Source organism: Calidris pugnax, unplaced genomic scaffold, assembly GCF_001431845.1.
Source record: "Calidris pugnax isolate Ruff unplaced genomic scaffold, ASM143184v1 scaffold20, whole genome shotgun sequence".
NCBI lineage: Eukaryota > Metazoa > Chordata > Aves > Charadriiformes > Scolopacidae > Calidris > Calidris pugnax.
Genome location: NW_015094510.1, coordinates 30,911,987 through 30,935,691, shown reverse-complemented (window position 1 = coordinate 30,935,691; position 23,705 = coordinate 30,911,987). Strand labels below are relative to the sequence as shown.

Sequence of the window (23,705 nt, the reverse complement as noted above, 5' to 3'; positions counted from 1 at the left end):
AGGTGTCTAACATAAATCGCTCAAGCAAGCTGCCCCTCCACTCAGTCTATCCCCAGGCACACACCTCAGGCTGGGAGGAATTGCATTCCTGAGCTCCCATCTGTCTCTCCTTAATTCCAACCAGGAGCTTTGATTAGTCTGCTTGCTTAACTTCGAAATATCTAACACTGATTGAAAGGAATGTGTCCTAGTGGCCAAGAAGGCCAATGGCATCCTGGGGTGCATCAAGAAGACTGTGGCCAGCAGATCAAGGGAGGTTATCCTGCCCTTCTACTCCATGTTGGTGAGGCCCCATCTGGAGTTCTGTGTCCAGTTCTGGGCTCCCCAGTTCAAGACAGACAGGGAACTGCTGGCGAGGGTACAGCAAAGGGCCACAAAGATGATTAAGGACATGGAGCATTTCCCTTATGAGGAGAGGCTGAGGGACTTGCGTGTTTTTAGACTGGAGAAGAGACAGCTGAGGGAAGATCCGATCAATGCCTGTAAGTACTTAAAGGGTGGGTGTCAAAAGAATAGGGTCAGTCTTTTTTCAGTGGTGTCCAGTGACAGGACAAGAGGTAACAGGCACAAACTTGAACAGAAGAAGTTCTATCTAAACATGAGGAGGAACTTCTTCACTTTGAGGGTGGCAGAGCACTGGAACAGGCTGCCCAGTGAGGTGCTGGCATCTCCATCTCTGGAGACAATCAAAACCCACATGGACACATTCTTGTGCAATCTGATCTAAATGTACCTGCTTTCGCAGGGGGGGTTGAACTAGATGATTTCCAGAGGTCGCTTTCCAACCCCATATCATTCTGTGATTCTGTGAATCCTAGCTCTAGGAACAGAAATGCTTTTCCTCATGGACTCCTGGCTGGTAGGACTCTGTGTAGGGTGATGTACAGCATGAAGAGTCAGAAGAATACGGCAGAAAAAATAAAACGACACAATTTTGTATCAAATGTAAAAGCCACATTGCTCTTTGGTAAGCTAGCAATCCTGATAATTACATACATATATACACATCAGCATGTTAAATGCCGTTCTGTTATTTGCAGAAACAGAGATTGTTCAGGGGCTGAGGTTTGCTGACTAATGCCGAAGTACTTACACATACCATATATTTCCTAAAGAAAAAGTGTTTCTAGTGCAATAACACTACATTCTTTCCAACACCATTACAGATTTCATTTTCTTAACACCGAAACCAGAAATTTGTCTTTAGGAGGCGTGTAACTCTCTTCTTGCCAAGGTCAAACTCAAATTGCTTTCTTCCATGCAAATAATAAGGAAAAAAACCCAGACAAATTATGATATTACACGTGTAAAGATTAGTATGCTTTAACAACATCCATAAAGAAATCAAAAAAACCTTCAGATACATGTACGCTGCCAACAGAATCTGCTCCCAAGTGTAACCTCTGCAAAACGGTGCACAGCAGCATGGGGACACCTTCCATAGCAAACCAGCCATGCACACACTGCATAATATATTTAATGAATCCCATAGGGTGACCCTACAAAAAAATTTTCTTGTGTGTTTCTGCAGTTTAAAATATCTGCTGCTATGCAATGGCTGTGTTGAAGCCCTCCAGGAGGGTGTATTTCCAGCCACGCGTGGGTAGGTATTGCACAGCCTGGAGTGCAGCACAGAGCATGGCAGGGTGTGAGCAGGTATGAGCTTGCTGGGGTGCCACCAGATACTGTGCAGGGAAGGAGAGATCCAGCCTGATGCCGCTCGGTCCACGCGACCCTCTGGGAGTCAGTGCGGCAGTTAAGGACCCCCAGCACCATATGTAAGACTCATTCTGGAGGAAGACGGTAGATTTGCCGGGAAGCAATTAACATGCATGGGGTTTGATGATCAGAGAAGCCAGAAGACAACTGGGAAGCCATGCCATTTGGCAGAGTGGACCTGTTCCAGCATCTCCCTGTCTAACAACATTGTCCCTCATGCAGGAGAAGCTAGTGTCAATTATTGTTGTCAAAGCAGTGCAATTTATGCCAGAGGACCAGGCTGTGACAGCCTTGCTGACAGCAGATAGACCTTATGTTGCTGAGTGTGCTGTCTTGAGTGGTGCTCTTCATGGCATGAGGTGCATATCATCATGAATACAGACATATCATTCTGTCCCCTAGAGCTGGCCTTTCCAGCTGAGAAGCTGTCACCAAAGGTATATCATCACTATGTTTCAAGGGGGTAAAGTAAAGCACAGGAGTGTTATGTGACTATTTCATGGACTTGTTGGTCATCCTGAGGACTATGAGCAGCATTTAGAAGTGCCTCTCTTTGTCCAAGCACTCTCAGCCCTATGACCATGAGCATTTCATAGGATTTTATCAAGATCAGCTACTCACTTTTATGTTGAAAAACAGCGTTGATCCTGCCATTAATTCCAGGAAATGCATCTCTTACTAGCATGGGATTCCTGTCCATAGACTGACTTCTTTTATCATACCTCAGAGAAATGATAAGCAATCTGGTGTCAATGAAAATTCCAAGCAACTCATGACTAACTCATTACCTTGTACCTACCAACAGTTAACTGAGTTCATTGAAGATTGTCAGGATCATTCAGGTAGCATGCTTATCAGGAAAAATCTGTTGGTTTGACTTTTTTTTTCAAGTTATGAGTTATCTTACTTTAGTTATTTATAGCAGGCTGTTACATTTTTAGTGAAGTGCAGTTTATCTGGCAGTGCTGGAATAAGAAGCCTTCTGAAACCATTTTCATTCTGATACCTTTGCTCAGTAAGAGATTTAATTATCAAACTGCTCAGCTGAACTCCTTCAAGCTATGGGAGTTTGACCTAAAATGTGAAAGTCTGATCTTCTGCTTAAACTACAAATATGCGGCTGAAAAATTATTCCAGGATAACCTCTGTATGTACAATGACTTGGGAATTGTGGTGGCAGGAAAGAGAGAAACTGTGTCACTCATCTGCAAAAGTTCAGGTTCCCTGCTGTTCCTGTTACAGGAGCACCACTTCAGTTTTTAGAAATATACATCCTGTAACACAAACCTGAGCAGCAGCATCAGATGTTTCTTTGGAGTACATGGCCTTTATCAGCAACTTTATGAAACTATCTGTCAGTAACTGGAAAAAGGGTGGGACACTTGTTCTTACCCCACAGACACATTTTTGATATAAATAGTGAGGTTCTGATGGATTTCCTGAGCTCATTTGTGGAGCTACAGGATGGCTTTTTCCCCCAAGACAGTTAAATGAAAATAAATAAAGAAATAAAGAAAGACACTAACTGTTAAATAATTAAATCAACTAAAAGGAAAGTTAAAAACATCCTTTCTCTCCCCTCTCAAATATTTTTCCATAGCCAGTTGTGACACTGAAAGACATTGCTGAAGTTGTGTGAGTAATGCATCCTAAATCATGACAGGATATTGATCATGTGATTATGTTTGCTCCTATTTGGGAAAGTAGCACAGGAAATATTACCTCCAAAATTTGTCCACTATGAAGTAATAGGCTTTCCCCTCATTTGCATTATAAAAAACAGCACCTATTTTGGTAACATCCTTTGAAAAGCCCAGGGTGTAGATTTTCTGGGGAAGTATCCAGGAAGTATGGTATCTCCTCTCACAACCCAGAATTCATTCCCTATCAAGAAAAGTTGATGATAACACGTTATCAGAATCTTGTGGGAATGATACAATCCTTTTCATGAAAGCTAGTATTTTAATGGAAAAATACAGAGAAAATAATAGTTACTTGAAAAACAGTGTACTTGTTAGTTTTAGAGTAAAAAAAAAAAAAGAGGCAAGAATAGTTCTTCATACCACTTTCTACGCAAAATAAATTTCAGTCTTCCTTCGTACTTATGTTAGTTTTCCACAAGCTAGGAAGAAGCATGTATGATAATTTTTAAATTCAAGAGGTAATCTTCTGAAAAAAATATAGATAATGACATTTATTTTGGCAGAGAAGCTTTTCTATATTGACATAGAAAATAAGATACATTTTCCTTATCTTGGGTAATATTATTTTTAATCTCTGTCATTGATATACACCGACTTACTGGACTAAACTCTCAAGGCGACTTGGAAAGACAACATAGGAAAATAATGAGACAACAATTTACCTTTAAAAATGACGGTTTTGTCTTTTTCAGGAATTTCATATGCAGCATCAACACCAGGTGGCAGCCATGGCCAGAACGAAGTTACTAAATTAGAATCAGCTGTTTTGACTGCAGGATACTTGCACCAAAAATGCCTTACATAAATATAGAACAGGTTTTAAATAAAATCAGACATTCATACACACTAATGCACGAAACCACATCATGGCAACCAGGGAAGGATTTATCTGACTAAACCCAGCCATGTACCCTGACTGTGTCATCCTGAGCTCCCTGTAATGTCAACAGAAAGTAAATTATTTCATTGGTGGGATTCCTTTCATCTTGATGCAGACATCTAAAATAGGTCAGATGAACTGTTTTGTCAAAACAGTTATTATTTTCCCTCATGCAGAAAGACAGAGAGAGACCGGGGTGACATGGCTGGTGTGGGGTAAGGTTTTAGGAATGAAACTCATCCCTGGGGTTACCAACACCAGCTTAGAGAAATGGTCCTTGTGTGTGAGGATCTTTCGCAAAATAAGACTTTACTGGCTTTGCGGATTCAAAACTCTGAGGTCAAACCTCACTTTAATGTTGATGTTGGGTTGATGTCTGAAGCAGGGGAAGCACAGCCTTAACACATGAAAAGGAGGGGAATGAGCCCTCATGTACCCCTTCTCCTCAAGTCTTTGGGCTGTCCTGCCCTGGAGAGAGACAGTTTGTCTGAGTTTAGCACTGAATCAATTATCCTTCCTTTTTTTTGTTGTACTAAATAATGACTGCAGGGGCTCTTCAAGCAGCTATTCTGTCAGGACTGGTAAACCCTCAGCTCTCTAAAGGCAAGGTGCCTTTTGCCAAAGCTGAAGTCTCCCAGATACCAAACACTTGCTTACATCGTGAAGTGAAAACAGACCATGTTTTTAGAGGAGCCATCTTTCCCCATCTTATTCATAGCAAAGTGAACTTCCTCTTTACACCTATCTCTCAGTTCTCCACCACTATCTTTGGGTTTCCCTCCCACCTCTTATCCCTATTCCCTGTCTTGCCTCCCTGCCTAGAATGGCTGATACTCCGGGTAAGATTACTTTTCTATGCTGTGGGGAATAATTGAAAAATGATACCCAGCCCTTTTACTTTCAGAAAGCCAAATAACTTGTCTTTGAAGAACATTATTTCTCCACGGAAAGTGGTGACAGCATCAAAAGTTAAATCGGGACCACAGGTGTTTGGCAGTGCAGGATCTTTTGACTCAGTTGGGTCTTTTATCTCAGTAGATTCCCTTTGGTCATAGTGGGTGTTAGAAGATTGTCCTAGAAGAAGCAGTTTATGGAAGAAATTAAAGTGAGAACTCATTCAAGTATATCCAGTACACAAACTTGTCACTGAAAGGTACTCCAAAGCCTTTGAAATTATAAGCATGAGTTGATTAATAGTTGTGAATTACCGTAGAGGTACTGAATGCCATTAATATTATCCTGATTAAGAGGGAATACTGAAGGGTCAAATTTCCAATAGACTGGGTTCATCAGAGCATTGGGGCCTTTGGAATGGAAAAGCCCCAGTGAATGGCCAAACTCATGTGCAGCAACATAAAACAGGTTCATACCTGAAAACAACAAACAAAACACGTAATAGGAGAGCTGTGTCTTTTCATTTGCTCTGAAAACATGATTGACATAAGGTAGGTCAGAAGCTTTCAGAACTGCTTGCCTAAGCAAGTGAAGCTGTTATGGGAAATTCAGTTGGAAATGAAATTCTGGCCAGAAAGAAAAACAATGAAATCATTGCAGCAGAATACAAAGAAATGGTCTGTAAATCCTGTAGAACTGAGGGTGGGAGAAGGACCCTGGACCAGTGCAGGGGATATAACTGTGCGGGGAGAGACAAGCAGATTGGAGGAGTGGGGAGAAGGGGGCTGCCAGATCCCTCAGCTCCCTCACATATAAATCTCAACCCGGACCATGGCAGAAGTTCAGCTGGAGCCTTAACTTTTTAAACCAGAGGGCTCAGAGATATTTTATAGCTATGGAAACCAGCTGCCCAATGGTCCTTAAAATGAGACCCATTTTTAAGCACTTCTTAAGGAATAGAGGAGACAAGACACTGCACCCTTGATTTCATGTACAGCCTGCTTCAGGGAGGGCTTGGAGAACTTAATTTCTTACCTTCTGTGCTTTTGGTCCAAGTTTCAATCTCCTCAAAGTGAGCATCTCCACCAAAGTCCTTTCCAGATGCATAGGCATGAGCAACTGACCCTCCTGGACCATCAAATGGGATGAAGGCGTTGTGACCTGAGGAGCAAGTCACATACACAGCTGACTGGGATTATGGAGGTAACAGATCTCAGCCATGCACAGGACACTCTCTGTTCAGCTGATTTTGTAAACTTTTAAGTTCCCCTTCCACACGAATTTGCCAAAAGCTCTACTTTTCACAGGGAAAACTTAGTAAAATTTGAACTGATGCATCAGGAGTTTAATTTTGGTTTCCTCAAGAAATGGGTGGACGTTGACATACTGTTGTTGCAAGGGAAGAGGAGGAGATGGTTTAGGTTGGAATATATTTCCTTGTTTTGTTCATAACGTAAAATTTTCATAAACTCTGTGTCAGCAGCCATTAGGTGGTTACCTGAACCTGACTGGTAATTTAAGTGTTGACAGCAGAATCAAGATCCCGGAAAGACTGTAAGCCCTTGAGTGTAGTCTCCAGAAAAGATTTAAGGACACGGAGGTTACCTACGGTGCCTGCACATTGTGCATAGCCCAGATGGGTGGATTTGTTTGGGTGGGAAGAGAGTATCCGCCTAGAATAGCGCATGTGTGCATGACCGTTAATGAAAGAAGGAAGGCTGCTGGTAAGTCTACCCTGAGGGAAATGCCAAAAATATAAACCTCGAGTCTGTCTAGAGCTTATTTAGCCCTCACAAAGCACATGACTAATCCCAGGAGTGCAACTAGAGCTACCCGCTCCCTAACGCTCTGAGTCTGGGTCTGTCCCACAAGCCCTAAGCCTCTTGTGGTTTGTGCACACTTTGGGCATCATATACAAGGTACAGATACAGTGAACTACAGACAGCTTGTCACATTTATGTTCTTCCTCCTTCCCTTCATCTGCCTTTATATCCTCCCTGAAAGATCTTCAAAAAATTATAGCCATAGCACCTTGAGCAGGAACTGTGTTTTTCTGTTTGTTCAACCCACCACTTTGCACATATGAACTATGAGAAGAAGTCATGAGCATTTCAGATCGACTGCTCCATACAGGCAGTAACTCGGCAATAACTCATAATGGTTATGTAGAGCTTCACCTCTGGTTGCAAAGGAGATCATTATGTCTGCATCCCCTCTGTCCTTCTTGATGAATTTCAGTTGGGTGACACTGCTCCAAACACTTAACCCTTTCTTGATCACTGCATTGTCATCTGCCGGGTGCAGGTCTGGTGTGTAGTTTAATATCCTTTAAAATATAAGATAGAAAACCAGTTGTGTTCTTACAACTTACACCATGTAACAGACTGTCTTTACATTAAGAATTCCAGTATAATTACCTGTATGTCAGAACTTGTTTTGCCCATTTTGGCTCTCCTGCGAAGGTGGAGAACCCTGCTACATCAGGGAATCCCCAGCAACGTTTCTGTGCTAGGTCCATAGTGCCAGAATCCAGTTTCCCTGTCACCTCCAGTCCAAAGAATTCCTGCATTTCTTTCATTTTTTGAGTCATTGGACTATTATTTTTCCAAATGAAAGCTTCTCCATCTTTCTTAAATCCATAGTAATTTTCCAGGTACTTCTACAGAAAAACAAAGCATTTTAGGACAGTCAATGGTGTTTGCTTTTGAAGCACATAAAAATTATGCTAACACCACTTTAGACATTTACCTTTGCTACTTTGCTTTCTTTTCCATGGGATTATGGGTAATAGAGCTTGTTAAAGCCTGTATTAATATTTTTGTCTAAATTTTTTTGGATTGTATTATCACTATAAATGTTTTGTAGTTTACTCACAATACATTCAAAACAAGCATTTGTCAAATAAATTGCTTATTTTCTGGTAACATACCCTCCACTTACCCTGTGCTCTATGGTTACACAGAGTCCTTTAGAGCGGGCAATGCAGAAGCTGTTTGAAATTTATGACCGAATACAAAATTTCAGCAGTAGTATCCCATTTACCCACACTTTTTTGACAGTAATAATTCAGACAAAACAATAGGCTTATTTTATGAAAAGTTATGTTTCGTAATACCATAAGTATCCACATTTCCATCTGAACTACAAATCAAACTCAGGTGTTTAATTATTCGTAGAATCAACACATAAGTGGATGCATCATCAACTTTAATTGTTCCCTACGGAAAAAAACCACAAAACCAACCAAACAAGAATGAGTCAAGGTTAAAGCAGCCTTTGTCATCACGGTACAGAATGCAGCCCCCTCTATTTTGAGAAATGCTCAATCATGTTATTCATTGTACTGGAATTTGCAGAATGAGCTCCTCAGCTGCTATATACTAGTTCCAGAGACTGCAGTAGATGCTCAACAGTTGCTAAAGATCTCCTCCCCAGAGGTCTACTTTCCTCACCTGGATAAGCTGCATGTCTCCTTCTTTATTCTGTCTTGTATCTGCCAGAAAAGCACAAGAAAATGCTGCATATAATAACAGGAGAAATGGGACATTGTCCATTCTTGTTTTCACTTGCCTTTAGAAAAGCGTTCTTTGTAGTCTACCACACACTTGCTTCACCTTTATATAGTACATTTGCGTTATAAAGCTTTCCAATCCCTGACTCACTGATTGTCACAATTTCTAGTTAGCAACAAGGCACATGCAAAACGATGGTTTTATCATAAAAAATATGGTTTTAGGGCTTTCTTTCATTTGGTTCCACCCTTGTGCAGGTTTTGCAACAGGGAAATATGATTAATGAGGAGATAATAGACCTGTAGTTCTTTTTAATAAGCTCATCAACCTTTTAGTTATTAAAATGTAGCTTTATTTTCAAAAAAACTTAAAGCACATCTCTTTAATGTTTTCCATTCAAAGTCTCTATTGATTTTAAATGGGTTGTTGAAGTACTTAAAGTGAAAAACGTTCACAGAAGGTTGCAGGACTGTAGACTACAACTAGAAAAAAAATTTCTTTTTTTTTTTTCAGTTGTCTGTACAGGAGCATGTACACTTGGAGATTATTATAGTGCCATAATCTCTCCCTTTGGGCAAGTCCTTAAAAATTGGAAGCTTAATGCTGAAACTCCCTGCTTGCTGAACTAGTGCTTCATTCATGCAGTTTTTCTCTGCTAAAATTCTTACCTGGATGAAACTTCTATTTGTCTGGAGGAAAATGTGGATTTTCCACAAGGAAATGAAAACACTTTTCTTAGCATAGCTAACCTCATTATAGAAATTGAGCCAAGGTGTTTTCATGCCACTTTTATTTAGCAGTTTCCACTATTCTCAGAGAATTGCCCAATTACTTCATATTTCATGATCTCCTTCTGTTACACTTTTTATAAGGTATTAGAATGCATTCGCTTCAGAAGAGAAGGTCCTCTCTTCTCCATGTCTGCCATTGGCTGCAAGAAGTGCTGAGATTCAACATCAGGTCTATTCTAATGCTGGGTCCACTTTTGCTCCACGCCCCATCACACCCTCCACACACTGCCACAAATAAGAACAAAGCAGAGGTGACAGTGAAGGTCCCAGGAATCCTGAAGAGAGGTGTCTACAGCCATTGGAGACAGCCTTCCGTATTTGAGACTTCTGCATGGGGCTGACACAGGACTGAGGGTACACCTGCAGCACTGCAGGGCAGGTGGGACATTGCATGTGCAGAGAAATAAACTGCCTTCCACAGAGCTGACAGGATAACAGAGCTGTGAAAGGAGAAATCATAAATACATTGCACACTTGAGCTGTTTGGTGAAGTTGTCTCCTGCTGAAGAGCACTGTGGTGGTACCAGAAGGATCCCCAGAACACAGCATGCCATGTGGCCATCCACAGTGGGAAATTGGGCACTGCTAGGTCTGGGCAGTTGAGACAGGGCCAGACCCTGGGAAGGCTGGAGGGGCTCTGCAGGGGTTGTCTGGCCACTGAGGACTCAGTTCCTGCCCTGAGACCAGACACCTAACCAAGGCATTCATGTTAGAGCAGGGGGTCCCTCCCTGGAACTGGAAGGACCTGGAACTGGACAGGCTTGGGGAATGACCCAGAACTAGGGTGGTTGAGCCAAGGGGAAGTGATCCCCTGAAGGAACTTTTGATAATGACTCTATTCACATAGACATGGTAGTTGCCCCTAAAGGAGTGGGTGAGGTGAATCTGAAAATTGGGTGCAAAGTTTCCCTGTGCAGCTTACGCACCCACAATACCCCCCTGCAGAAATAGCTTCTGGTACTTACAGCCCCGCTATAGCTTTCCAACTCTGTTCTCTTCCCACACAGTGTCTCTGTGTACAGTGTTTCTATGGTTCTAGAGGAGAGAAGTAATTTTCCAGACTGAACAACTTGATAATTTTTCCTCACCCATCTTTCTCTCTAATCAAAGGGCCATTAGAAGCCATCAAAACCATCTAGGGACCTACTGATGAAATTTATAGTTTTCTGATTAGCAGTCTTCTCAAATATGTCCTTTCGCTACTCTGTCAACCTCTTTCTCACTTTTCTTGAGACGATTCACCATTGTCCTCAAGAGATCAATCACCTCCTCTTGCATTTTCCAAACACCTAGAATGTGCTTTATGAAGAAAATTCTATAATCAATAGAAATCTCTGATGTTGTCCTTTGACGTGATTTAATCCAGAAGTAGTACAACATAGAATGACAATCTCTTGCTTTGGCTTAAAGAGGTAAGTGTGAAAATTGCTATGTTCTCCTTCTTTCAACCTTTAAAAGTGCCCGAATAATCTCTTAAAATTGCCTTTATCTTTCCCTCTTTCAGAGTCAATCTTCTGCCTTGGATGCACTCCCGTAGCCCTGCCCCTGCAGGGTACCCCTGTACCAGAGAGAGATGTAACACTCACCAGAAGTGTTAAAATAATGTTTTTTTGTAAGGTTATTAATAATAGACATCTTCTATATTAGAAAACTAACGCCTACTGTAATATAGAGAAAAGAAAAGTGAAACAATATCTCACAGAGCCTCAACAGGATGTAATTAAGTTGTCTCTTCTGCCAAGAGCAAACAATTATGTGGAGCTTGAAACTTCCCTACTCTGCTGTCTGACAGTGTCCTGGCCAGGCTGGACTAGGGCAGCAGTGGAGGACCCCTGGCCAAAATCTGGGAGAACAGGTCTCTGCATGGGAAGCTTCTGAGCTGCAAAGAGCACCTTCAGCCTGCGCCACCTGCAAGTCCTGCTGAACCCAGCACCTTCAGCACCTCTTTCCTGGCTGAGCTGCAAACCCTCAGACCTGGCTGCACAAACCTAACCTCCAAAATATCATATTGCTGATGAAGGAGAGTGTGTGATCTACTTCTGGCTTTAATATAACAGTCATCTGTCTCCAGCAGGGTAATGCTGATTCACTGACAGGGCCCCTCTTGTCCCAGTCAGCTGGCGCACAGGTCGCCCTTCCTCTCCAGTGTGGAGTATTCAGTGCCTCCTGGCAGCTTAATTCTTCATTTTCCCCTTGCTTGTGGCAATGCTATCTGTCCCTGTGAGTGGTTCCTTCTTTGTATGCAAAACCTGTCCAGGAAGATTTTAAATCCCGAGCACAGAGAACAGCATTGGACATATATTTCCAAATTTCCTCTGCAACCACAGCAGCCATCTTGAAAATCAAGCCAGGAAGAGGAAATACAGAAGATCCTTGTCACATCTCCAAAGACTTCTGTGTAACACACTCCACCTTCCCAAAAAGCAGCATAGGACAGCTGCTGCTCGTGTGACTGAACCAGTCTTCCATCTGCAGAGCGAGTGCTTGTGACCAAGCTGTTAGAGGGGCCCAGCTCTGGAGCCCACTGCTCTGCTGTGGCTTTTAGAAGTGCCCAGTGTATGTGACTGAAGTGCCAGGAGATCAGGCACTCCCCAGACTCTTTTTGCTTCCCTTGCTCCTGATATTTCTGTGTTAGACTGTACCGTTATAAGCTTGCACAGCTAGTACTCTGTAAGGGCCCTATTAAACTGTCAGTGAAGTCATTAAAGACATTTTCAATGGAGTTTTCACATGCAAAAGATTGGGTCTGGGACAACAGTTGTGCAGGCAAGAATTTCAGACGTAAATGGTGCTTTTTGTGCATCTCTATTTTTGCATGCCTGGTCTCAGGCTCCAGGAAAAGTTTGTATTCACAGAGGATGAGTACTTGTAATTATGTTTATGGACAAATTTCCCCTGCTGGTATCCAAGAGGCCTTTAATTCCAGCAATCGTTTATAAGTTATAATAAAGCCATGGTTACAGGAAATCTTCTCCTGCCCGCTAAGTGTGGACAGGCAGCTCCAGCACTCCTGTTTCCAAACCTATCTGAATTACGTATTATTAAGCCATTTGCCAGGAATTTCTTTGCTTTTCCCAAACCAAAAGTAATGCTCTTTCGTTGCTAAAGTTTAAGACATTATGACAAAGCAGAAATACAGATGGAAAACCCATGATTAACACATTTCATCAGTCCCCTTGTCCAGGTGAAATCTATGCCATGTTGTCTTCCATTTATGGTCCAGGTTACACAAAACACAGGATACTTTCTAGCTTCTCCTTCACAGTGAATATCATTAATTTTCCAGATACTAGCAGTTAAAGCTAATTAATACCTGGAGCATTTTAATTTAGGTGTTTCCTTGAGGTCGTAACTGAAAAACACTACCAGCCTTATGTAAGAGAAATAAGTTAATATAATGGCCAAGATGAGTCATTTTAAACATCATCAATGTTCTGCTCCGCTGTTGCTGAAATGTTTTTGGTTTGTCCTTAGCCTCTTTCAAGTCTCCATCATCACTCAGAGCCCAAAGGCCTGATTTCTGAAGGTAGCTTTCACATACCAGAAGGTATCTAGTTAGGATATCAAAGTGTGTGGGCGCTTTTAAAATCAAAGGGAATTAACTCCATTATTTAAGTACAAGCAGTACTCACAAGTGCCCTGCCTAACCCCGGAGGCATCCAAGTCTTTGGGCTGAATTTTCTTCTGGACAAATTGTGTACACAGAACAAGCTATTGAGAAAGACACTGGGAGATGTTGGGGCAACATCAGTTTTCCTGTGCCTCTGCCCTGCCTGGACTGCTGCCAGGTGAGCTCACCCGCTTGTCAGTTCATGACTTCACTGTGGTGCACCACTGCCCTTGTGGCAATGCTGAGCTCTTCGGTGCCTACATGACTTTTAAGCCCTGCTGAGATTCACAGCTTAATTTCTCACCTCGGTTAGTTTTGGGCTTTGCTTTAGCAGTCCTCAGTGTATATCTAGCATGGCACAAGGCAGGCATGAGGGGCAGAACATGGCAGAGAAGAGGTTTTCCAAGATCAGACATGGCAGCATTTCAACTGCCCGTCCCCGGTCTTGTCTGCTAGCACAGTGGGTCTTTGGGTACATAAGGAGACACATGTCTTCCTCTGGGCCTGATGGATGGTGTGCAGATGTTAGTGGGTGTTTTGACAAGATATTTCTGAGGGTTCTGCCCCGTGAAGAAGACATGGAGCAAATCTCACCTCTGCCTAACAGGGTTAGAGCTGTGATGACCAGAAGCCTGTCCTTGTCATCCATTCCCATCCCCTCTTGCTGCCTTTGCCAGTTCTGCTAGAGAAAGAAGGATAGGGAGGAGGAGTTGACATCTGTGTACAATCACATCAACAGAGCAGTGTTGTGAGAGATGACATCAAATCCCTTCAAGGAGAGAGTGGACTTCAGCTGAAATTTCTTACATCCCAGTGGATGTTTTAATCACTGAGCTATCACTCTGTGAGGGGGACTCAAACAAGTTAGATAGAGGAAGCACACATGCTTTTGTCTGTGTCTCACCACTCTTTCTCTGGAGGCTTCATCTCTGGTAGTTAGATTAATATCCTGGGTTCTTTTTCTTATCACTTTGGCTTGTTTGCTCTGGGAAGTGGTTCTTGTCAGTGGTTTCTTGTCCAGCATTGCAAGCTGGACCATCAGCCCTGACTCCATTCCCATGGCACATGGTCACAGCTCAGCAGGGGTAATCCCCTGACTCCCTGGGACCACAGGACTGTATATCCATCTCCTCCCACCCTGCATGCATGCTGCCTCTATCCCCCAAACCAGACACATACCCTTCTCTCTGGTCGCTCACGTCCTGCTGTACCAATGACTCTGCACACCAAAACCACTCACAGCGGCACTGGAGCATGGGTCCTCACAGCCCATTCCCATGTTCCCCATCTACCAGCAGGCACCCGTGCCCATCCCTGCCCTGAGTCTTCTGTCCCCATGCCATGGGGTCATGGCTGCTGAGGCCACAGCCACCAACATCTCCACAGCCCTTCCCACACCATCATGTAGGGTCTCCTCATACCTCTTCTACCTCTCCTGCATTGTTGCTGAGTGTCCCCTCCTCCGTCCCCCAGCCTGTTGAAGCTGCCCACCTACTTCTGCTTCTCTTTAACTTCCCTTCTTTGTACACTGAACCATGGTAAAAATGGCTGTGGAGCCCTGATGCTATTCAGGCTTTCATGTAGTTATGTCAGATGCCTTGTCTCCAGTGGACTGAACCAGAACACAAGAATGCTGCTATACTTGAGCAAAATACTTTATTCCTCAGATTCAACTTGATTAATAAATAATTGGAAAACAAAATAAATTAAAACTGTACATTAAGTTTTACATTTTTAAGTTTTTAAATTAGAATTATCAAAGGCCATCATTTCAGACTCAGATGCACAGTAACAGCTGAATGATATCATTTATAACCAAAGAACATGGAAAAACATTTCTGGTACAAATACAGCCCTGCACCTTCACTTAGTATGTCTAGCAATTAAACCAGCTGTTGCTCTTCATTATATGGATGAGTTTCTTGTTCTTCATGTCAACCTCATACTGGTTTGATCCATGGAAAAAGTAGAAGTGTCCTAAAATTGGAAGGACAAATTATTGACTATTAACATTTCCTTTTTGTGTACATATTGATATACACTTGCTATTTTCTTGGGTGACTAAAAAAAAATCAGAACAAACATTTAATATATATATGTATATTTGAAACATATGCTTTTTGGGCTTTGGTTGTTGATCTTTTGTTTTGTTTATAATTACATTTTAATTTATTTACCGTTTTTCTGAAGGGCAGCATCAACTGCATGGCCAATTCCGTGGAAGTCAGCTGCTATTTTTCTTGGATAACCCCTTTCCATTGATTGAGTATTTTCATTGAAACTAAATAAAAAAAGAAATTGCATGAAAACAAGAAACAAACATGGGATGTTCAATATTGAAACCAGGCAGAATTTTTACTAAATAAGCCTACTCTCAGCTGAAAAGCCAGTAACTGTGAACATCTGTGATCTCATAGAACTGTATAAATCCCGGCTGTGTGAATATCCACATCTTCAGTGGTCTACAAAAGACTGTTTTCAGAACGTCAGACGAAATAGTTCAGTTCCTTTCCCTGAGACTGATAATAGGGCTGTATGGGGCTTATACTAAGTAATAAAATTAAATAAATGTTCAAACTGAATATTTGATTTTTCCAGCATCCGGTCTATGAAGTGACTCTATGAGTGGAATTTAAACTTCTGGTGTAATAATGCTCTTTCAAGATAATACAGATTAATTATTAGGGCTAACATTACTGCTTAGCTGAACTGTTTCTTAAAATGTAAATATTTTAATCTCATTTCATACCTTTCTTGATAGATTTGTCATTTATAAATTTCAGAGAGCACTTCTGACCCTTAGTAGCTATGGACTGAGTACCTGACATGACGACAAAGTCTACACACATTATCTTTTTATATTAATTTCATGTAATACTGCTTCTTAACAGATAAGCAAAGCTCATTTGGTTGTGTCTGTTAATCACAGGCTGGGAATAGTAAATGGATGCTGTCTTTATCTCAGGTGTTAAAGACTTTGTTCTAGAAGACAAGATTGATTGCCTCTGAGTTTCAGCTTTATACTGACTGAAAAAGCTGATAATAAGAGGCATGAACTTGCAGTACAAATTCTTATATAACTTGTCATTTTAAAAGCTATTTTGACTATCTGCTGTGCAAAAGAGGAATGAGCCTTACCTCCAGTACTTGTTGCCTACAAAGAAATAGGTTTTCTTAGAATTTTGATCATGAACAGCTGCATCAATTTTCCTGACGCTTGTGGGGAAGCCCAGGTCCTGAATAGGCTTGGGGAAGCCTCGGTCTATGCTGTAGCCACTGACAGCCCAGTACTGGTCATCTGTGGGAAAAACAGAAAAAAATTAGTGAGGATTCCTGGGGAGGCTGAGCTCCTGTTTATCAAAGCCCTAGAGCTTTCTACGTAGCAAATGCCACCAAACAGCACAGATGTTCAGCTAAGAACATGACCCTCTAAGGCACACATATTTTCCACTTTTCATGCTTGTGAAAGTATTACAGAGTCAATAATTAAAACTCAACATGTTTTCTAGGTGTCTTTAGCACCTTTAAATGTATATTTAAATAACTTCATGTAGGCAATCAATTTTGTCTCGACTATGATCTCTGTCACTGAAAAAAAAAGAGGAATATCATATTGTGCAGAGCTGTTGTGAAGCAGCATAAGTTAACGATTATAACAGCATTTTGAAAATGAATTTAAATATTAAGAATATCTATTATTATTTTTTATGACTTCCATTATTATTACTTAACATACAGAAGTATATACAAGCTAGAGGTACTACTAGAACTTTATTCGTTCATAAAAAGGACTGATGGAAATGTAAAAGAAATACCTTTAAAAAACATCACTCGATCCTTCTTGTCAACCTCATAAGCAGCATCAAAGCCAGCTGCCAGTGATGGCCAGAATGAGGAGATGGTGTCATGCTCAATGCTTGAGAAATACGGACTTTTGCGCCAGACGTAGCTGATAGAAATGAAAACAGCAGTGTTTCATTGTTTGTATTTCACTAGATCAGTAGCACAGAAATGTACTTCAAATCCTACTGTCTGGATGCCTGTCCTCCCTATGAGGCAGAGATAACACCTCTTCTGGGATACAGTGCTTCACTTTGCCCTTCATTTTATCCAACCTTCCAGCTAAAGCAGGTGCACCTGGGGCTGATGGCCCTGTAGACCTCTCCACTGACATCCTGATGGCTTGCCCAAGACAACACATGATGCCTGTGGTACTGCTGACAACTGAAGCTTTACCTTCACCAGGTCCCATGGAGGTGGGTACAGCTGCATTCTTAATTTCAATTTGGTTACAAATGTTCATTAAACTTATTGAGAAACTTATTTTAAAACCCAGTTTAAGGAGGAACTGCTCCTTTTTTAGTTTTTAAGCTATGACTCTTCATCGTGTGTTTTAGAAGGGGAATCAGACCTACTTCATCAGAGGAAGCGTGTTCAATTAAAAAAACAGTTACCAGCCCAAAATTTGGGAGAAACCCTGGGGCTGCCATACTGTTCTCCCTTGCCAGGGTGGATGTACCCAGCCAATAACCCGCTATTGTGCCCAGTGTCAGATTGTGCCCAAAAAGTAGACACCTGTAAAGAGCTCCCTATAGACAGTGCTGGGAAGCAGTCCAGTGTGGACTCCTAGGAGGAAGTGCGTAGGAAAAGAAAGTCACCAGTGAAATTTTCCACAGCTCCCTGATCCACACATGGGATGGTGTGACCAGGACAGTGCTGCATGCGAAGCAGCTGCAGGCTGAGGAATGACACCGGGATTATTCAGCCTTGCACAATTTTAACAGACATGGGTGATGATTGATGATGGCTTAAAACATTTTACTCACCTGTCACTAAACTACATTACTCACCCAGCCCTGCTGGGCTAATAAAATTTTGCAAAGTTGCCTAAATACTTTCAGAAAGAAGTATCTTCCTTTGTAACCAAGGGAAGACAAATTCCTTAAACTGAACTTCATGCTTTGCCTTCTTGAGTGTCACAAAAAGGTCTTGTTAGAAATGAAAGTGCTTACCTGCCTTTGAAGAACAGTATTTCCCCACGGAGGGTAGTGATAGCATCAAAAGTCAAATGAGGGTCACAGTCTTCTGGTCTTGTGGGGGTTTTGGAGGGTGTCGTTTCTGTTGGTTCTTCCCGGGGTGACATTTCAGTTGGTGCTTCTGCAGGTGTCATTTCAGTTGGTTCTTGTGGGGGAAAAGCTTTTGTTGGAAGTGCAGGAGATTCCCTGGGGGGTCCTTTGGGAAGATAAGTGTGGAATTGTGAGGTGGAGTAGAGTCTTTCACGTTGCAGAGCTTCAGGTTGTACTTTATAAAGCCATATTCATAGGTTAAAGGTTAAAACTCAACTAGAAAATTAATGCCAGGGAAAGTTCCTGGGCAATTTAAGTTGACTGTCCATGCTGCTGACTGTTAAAATTGTCTCTGGCATTGTTTGCCTTGACAAGACTCTGGTCTCTCACACTGTATGTGTCAGAAGTTAACGTAGAGCAAACATCATTTCCAAAGGGCAGTTGTACGTGTAACCACCCTTTTGTAGAAGGTAACAGAGTTTAATACTAAAGACATGGGCTGTTCCTCTGGTACCGTTTGAGAAATGCTCTTGGACATTTTGACTTACTGGCATGGATACAGCCCACAGATTATATTTTGCAGATATAGTCTTTTAGCCACAAAAACCCCAAGATATTTACCCAAAAATAATAGCAGGAAATTAAACCTCAGTATCCTTCTTGAGGTAGAAAGTTTAGTACATTTTAGCTGTTGAGTAAAATTCACTATAAATGTTTATCCATCATCCACCAAAAAATGATGCTTACCATAGAGGGCCTGAATGCCATCAATATCATCCTGAGGAAGTCTGTAGTCTGTTGTATCCCTGGCCATATATATAGGATACATCAAAGCACCAAGGACGTTGGAATGGCCAAGACCCAGTGAGTGGCCCAGCTCATGAGCAGCAACGAGAAATAAGTTGTATCCTAAAAAAAGTCCACACAAAGAACAAACACTAAAGACATTTTCTTGCATGACAGTGGGATACAGGTGCCATCCTCTTATGGATAATATATGATTTGTTATCTTAATAAAGCAGAAAAATCTAACTATGTCCCAAGTAAGAGGTTCTCTGGCATCCTGGAGGAGAAATGAATTTCGAATTATAAATATTTTTTTCCCATAAGGAAACCAATCTGGGACAATTTTTGTTCATATTGCAGAAATTTTCCTGCCAAAAAACAATCAAAGTTTCTTTAATGTTAATAATAACTGAAAACTGGCTCAGAACATTTTATTCATCTGGTCAGATTTTGGCATGGAATTCACCTCGTAACTACTTCACAAAGACCAGTAACATGTAACTTCATCCCTGGACATTGCTGGAAACCAGTACACTTCAGTTATATTTAATTCTATTTACCAAAAAACTCAAGATATTTTTTTTCATTTGGAGAAATTAAAGATTTTGGTGCTTCTGCAGGTGTCATTTCAGTTGGTTCTTGTGGGGGAAAAGCTTTTGTTGGAAGTGCAGGAGATTCCCTGGGGGGTCCTTTGGGAAGATAAGTGTGGAATTGTGAGGTGGAGTAGAGTCTTTCACGTTGCAGAGCTTCAGGTTGTACTTTATAAAGCCATATTCATAGGTTAAAGGTTAAAACTCAACTAGAAAATTAATGCCAGGGAAAGTTCCTGGGCAATTTAAGTTGACTGTCCATGCTGCTGACTGTTAAAATTGTCTCTGGCATTGTTTGCCTTGACAAGACTCTGGTCTCTCACACTGTATGTGTCAGAAGTTAACGTAGAGCAAACATCATTTCCAAAGGGCAGTTGTACGTGTAACCACCCTTTTGTAGAAGGTAACAGAGTTTAATACTAAAGACATGGGCTGTTCCTCTGGTACCGTTTGAGAAATGCTCTTGGACATTTTGACTTACTGGCATGGATACAGCCCACAGATTATATTTTGCAGATATAGTCTTTTAGCCACAAAAACCCCAAGATATTTACCCAAAAATAATAGCAGGAAATTAAACCTCAGTATCCTTCTTGAGGTAGAAAGTTTAGTACATTTTAGCTGTTGAGTAAAATTCACTATAAATGTTTATCCATCATCCACCAAAAAATGATGCTTACCATAGAGGGCCTGAATGCCATCAATATCATCCTGAGGAAGTCTGTAGTCTGTTGTATCCCTGGCCATATATATAGGATACATCAAAGCACCAAGGACGTTGGAATGGCCAAGACCCAGTGAGTGGCCCAGCTCATGAGCAGCAACGAGAAATAAGTTGTATCCTAAAAAAAGTCCACACAAAGAACAAACACTAAAGACATTTTCTTGCATGACAGTGGGATACAGGTGCCATCCTCTTATGGATAATATATGATTTGTTATCTTAATAAAGCAGAAAAATCTAACTATGTCCCAAGTAAGAGGTTCTCTGGCATCCTGGAGGAGAAATGAATTTCGAATTATAAATATTTTTTTCCCATAAGGAAACCAATCTGGGACAATTTTTGTTCATATTGCAGAAATTTTCCTGCCAAAAAACAATCAAAGTTTCTTTAATGTTAATAATAACTGAAAACTGGCTCAGAACATTTTATTCATCTGGTCAGATTTTGGCATGGAATTCACCTCGTAACTACTTCACAAAGACCAGTAACATGTAACTTCATCCCTGGACATTGCTGGAAACCAGTACACTTCAGTTATATTTAATTCTATTTACCAAAAAACTCAAGATATTTTTTTTCATTTGGAGAAATTAAAGATTTACATCACTTTAAATTAAAAAAAAAAAAAAAGAGTTCAGTATTACAAATTTTAAGGTCATTAGCTGAGGGTGAAAGTTCTTTGCCTTGCAATGTCATGACTGCCCAATATTGCTGTTTCATACTGATGTTATTTCCTTCACTAAAGCTGTAATTGCAGTCTGTGCCTTGACTTCTGGGGACTGCCATGACTGCAGCCCAGGTCAGAATTTGCACAATCATTTTACTAAATTACACGGATATTTTACATCTCAGTAAATACTGGAACTACTGCTGCGGGATCCTGTGACTTTTCAGTATCTTCAAGACAACACTGTCTAATAAAAAACAGGCAAAGCAATACTTAAGATTACCTACCACTATAGGTAGTAAATTTGGTCCAGTTTTCATCTTCGTCAAAGTGAGCATCTCCTCCTATCCCACTGCCAGGAGGGTAGGCATGAGCCAGAGTTCCTCCTGGGCCATCAAAGGAGTAGAAATCACCGTGAACTGAAAAAAAAAAGGGGGAAAAGTGATGTTTTCCATCAACTCTGTTAGAAAAACTGACAAATACTCATTCCCAGGTAAGTGAGTCTCCTTACATCCAGCTGCGAAGGAGATCATGACATCTGCTTCACCACTGTAGATCCTGGTGAATCTCAAAGGGGTGACACTGCTCCAGAGCTGGAAGGCTTTTGCAATTGCTTGATCTACATCAGCTTGTAGCATGTCTGGAGTGTAGTTCAAAATCCTATGAAATAAGGAGCGAGGAATTAAAAGCAACCAGATCACATGTGGCTGGGGCATATAATATCACGGCCAAATATTTTAATCAGTGATTATTATTATTTATGTGTCTTGAGTTGTTTATTTTCAAATTATTTGCTTACATAACAGAGGAAGTTTTCACAGTTTCTTTCATGTCTTTCAGAAATTCTAGCCTATATACTCAGTTGTATCCCTTTTATCCACCGAGAATATTATTTACTAGGCTGTTAACTAACTACTAACTAATGCAAATTCTCATTTTGGTATTTTCATCACCGTGTGGAAGCCTAAAGCAAAGGATATGAATAGACCCCACATTCGTGGCCTTTCATCCTGAATGGGGCTTTTATACGGAGAAATACAGGAATAAATAGTAAAGAACCTGTTGGCATTACTTCTGCCTAGCATTCACAAAGCTTCCTAGTGGTGTGCAGAGAAACATGCTTTAGATATGTTACCGATATGTCACATCTTCTTTCCTCCACCTAGGGCGCTGTGGGAAGGTGCTGTATGAACGGACGTCTGGTATTCCACATCTAGGCTTCTTCATCATGTCTACTGTCTTGCGATTCAGCTCCCCAGTCACCTCTAGCCCAAAGAATGACTGCATTTCTCGGATTTTGTCAGCCATGTGATTGAGATTCTTTGATTTAAATAGAGAATTTTTCTCTTCTTTAAAATCATAAAAATTTTCCAGATATTTCTGATGGGGAAGAAAAAGCAACGGTTTACCACATAAACATTTCTTTTCAAATTCAGAGAGTTGTTAATAAAATATTCTACATCACCACATTCATTTTCTCAATAAAATATTTTTTAAATTCTGTCTGTAGTCCTTACCTTAGCAAATTGCATATCTTCTTTTTCTTTTTCTGGAACCACTGGGAAAGCACAAGAACATGCAACATATAGTAACCCAAGGAGAGGAAGGATCTTTGTCTTCATCTTTGCCTCCCCGATCTATTAGCCCCTGCTCTAAGATCTCTCAATCTCTTCTTCTCCTGCCCAAGGCTCGCCAGTGTTTCTCTATTTATACCATTTGTGTGCTTGCTAAAGTCAATAACTGCATGACTCAGTTTATAACATCCTCTGATTTCCCACAGAAACACAGAAAACAAATTTGCGTTTAGAAGCAAGCTAACACATGACAGTTTACCTTGCCCAAAAACCCCTGATTTCGCAATCATACTATTAGACAGTATTTTTTTTTTCTTCATTCCTAAACTGGACCAGTATTTTAAACTTACAAGTATCTAAATCTATAATCAGTCTCCTGGATAAAAATCACCTAATTTTTCAGAGGTGCTAAAGGGACCTGGCTCTTTGTGAAGGACAAGAATCTGTAATTCCTTGTAGCACGAGATAAGGGACCTCCAGAAACTGCCCCTCAGTTTTCTCAGTGTGGCACTCATGCAGGACCTCAGCATGTCAAAGATGAAGAACCCCTTCCTTTAGCCCATCTTGTCCCTGATAATTTTAGTGACATAGCTGATTATACAAATTTATCTTTTCTCTGAACCTGATATCCCAGCATGGTTACAGAACCATCACCTGTGCTACTACCTGGCCCATGTAGTCACAGATTTATGGCTTCCTCCTCTTGTTCTCCCATACTTGCCCCTGGCAACCCCCACACCACAATGTAAAGGTCTCAGTAGAGCACTCCACACAGCCTATCAGCTAAGGGCATTTTCACAACTAAAGAAGAAATGGCAGAAATTGCCCTAGAGAACTACAGGAACCTTGGGGATGCAGGGGTCTTCAGAAGAACTTTTTAATACATGTCTCCAAAGTCAAATGGAAGATGATGAGGATTTGAGCTGTAGATTCTAAAGTTCTCCAATATCCCAGATGTCCTATTATCATTTCCTGTGCCCGTTTCTGAACATGATGCATTGCACTTCATCTAGGGGTTGCAGAACCACTGTCATTCAGTTCCCTCTTTCCTGCCTGTCATTTCTGAGACACCCATCTTTTGAAGAAGAATTATTGTGTGTTGACTTTGTGCCCAAACACAAGTTCAAAAGGAGCAATAGCAGCTAAAAATAATCTACTTCTTTTTGAACATGAGAAAAAAGAGGAAAA

The 23,705-nt window shown here is 41.1% G+C and overlaps 2 protein-coding genes across 2 annotated transcripts; both read right to left on the bottom strand.

Moving 5' to 3' along the window:
* Window positions 1-1,177: 1,177 nt before the first annotated feature.
* Window positions 1,178-8,750, bottom strand: LOC106902366 (stromelysin-1-like). The gene is given in 11 exon segments (XM_014965769.1): window positions 1,178-1,277; window positions 2,340-2,441; window positions 3,442-3,554; window positions 3,557-3,603; window positions 4,085-4,218; window positions 5,220-5,376; window positions 5,511-5,672; window positions 6,232-6,357; window positions 7,374-7,522; window positions 7,614-7,855; window positions 8,649-8,750. Coding segments are annotated over 11 exon segments (1,434 nt in total).
* Window positions 8,751-14,745: 5,995 nt separating this feature from the next.
* LOC106902385 (stromelysin-1-like) lies at window positions 14,746-22,601 on the bottom strand. The gene is made up of 10 exons (XM_014965798.1): window positions 22,461-22,601; window positions 22,079-22,323; window positions 21,455-21,603; window positions 21,231-21,362; window positions 20,232-20,393; window positions 18,122-18,341; window positions 16,925-17,058; window positions 16,248-16,407; window positions 15,287-15,390; window positions 14,746-15,086 (listed from the first exon to the last, which is right to left on the bottom strand). The coding sequence occupies exons 1-10, from the start codon at window positions 22,563-22,565 to the stop codon at window positions 14,986-14,988; spliced, it is 1,512 nt and encodes a 503-aa protein (XP_014821284.1). The 5' UTR covers window positions 22,566-22,601; the 3' UTR covers window positions 14,746-14,985.
* Window positions 22,602-23,705: the final 1,104 nt, after the last annotated feature.

What these genes read in the sequence shown, in the direction of transcription:
- LOC106902385 (XM_014965798.1), bottom strand. Translation starts at nt 22,565, where the DNA reads ATGAAGACAAAGATCCTTCCTCTCCTTGGGTTACTATATGTTGCATGT. An exon ending in ATACTGTTCTTCAAAGGCAG is followed by an intron (nt 17,059 to 18,121) that starts GTAAGCACTTTC and finishes CATTTCTATCAG; the next exon opens with CTACGTCTGGCGCAAAAGTC. An exon ending in TGCTGCCCTTCAGAAAAACG is followed by an intron (nt 15,087 to 15,286) that starts GTAAATAAATTA and finishes TTCCAATTTTAG; the next exon opens with GACACTTCTACTTTTTCCAT.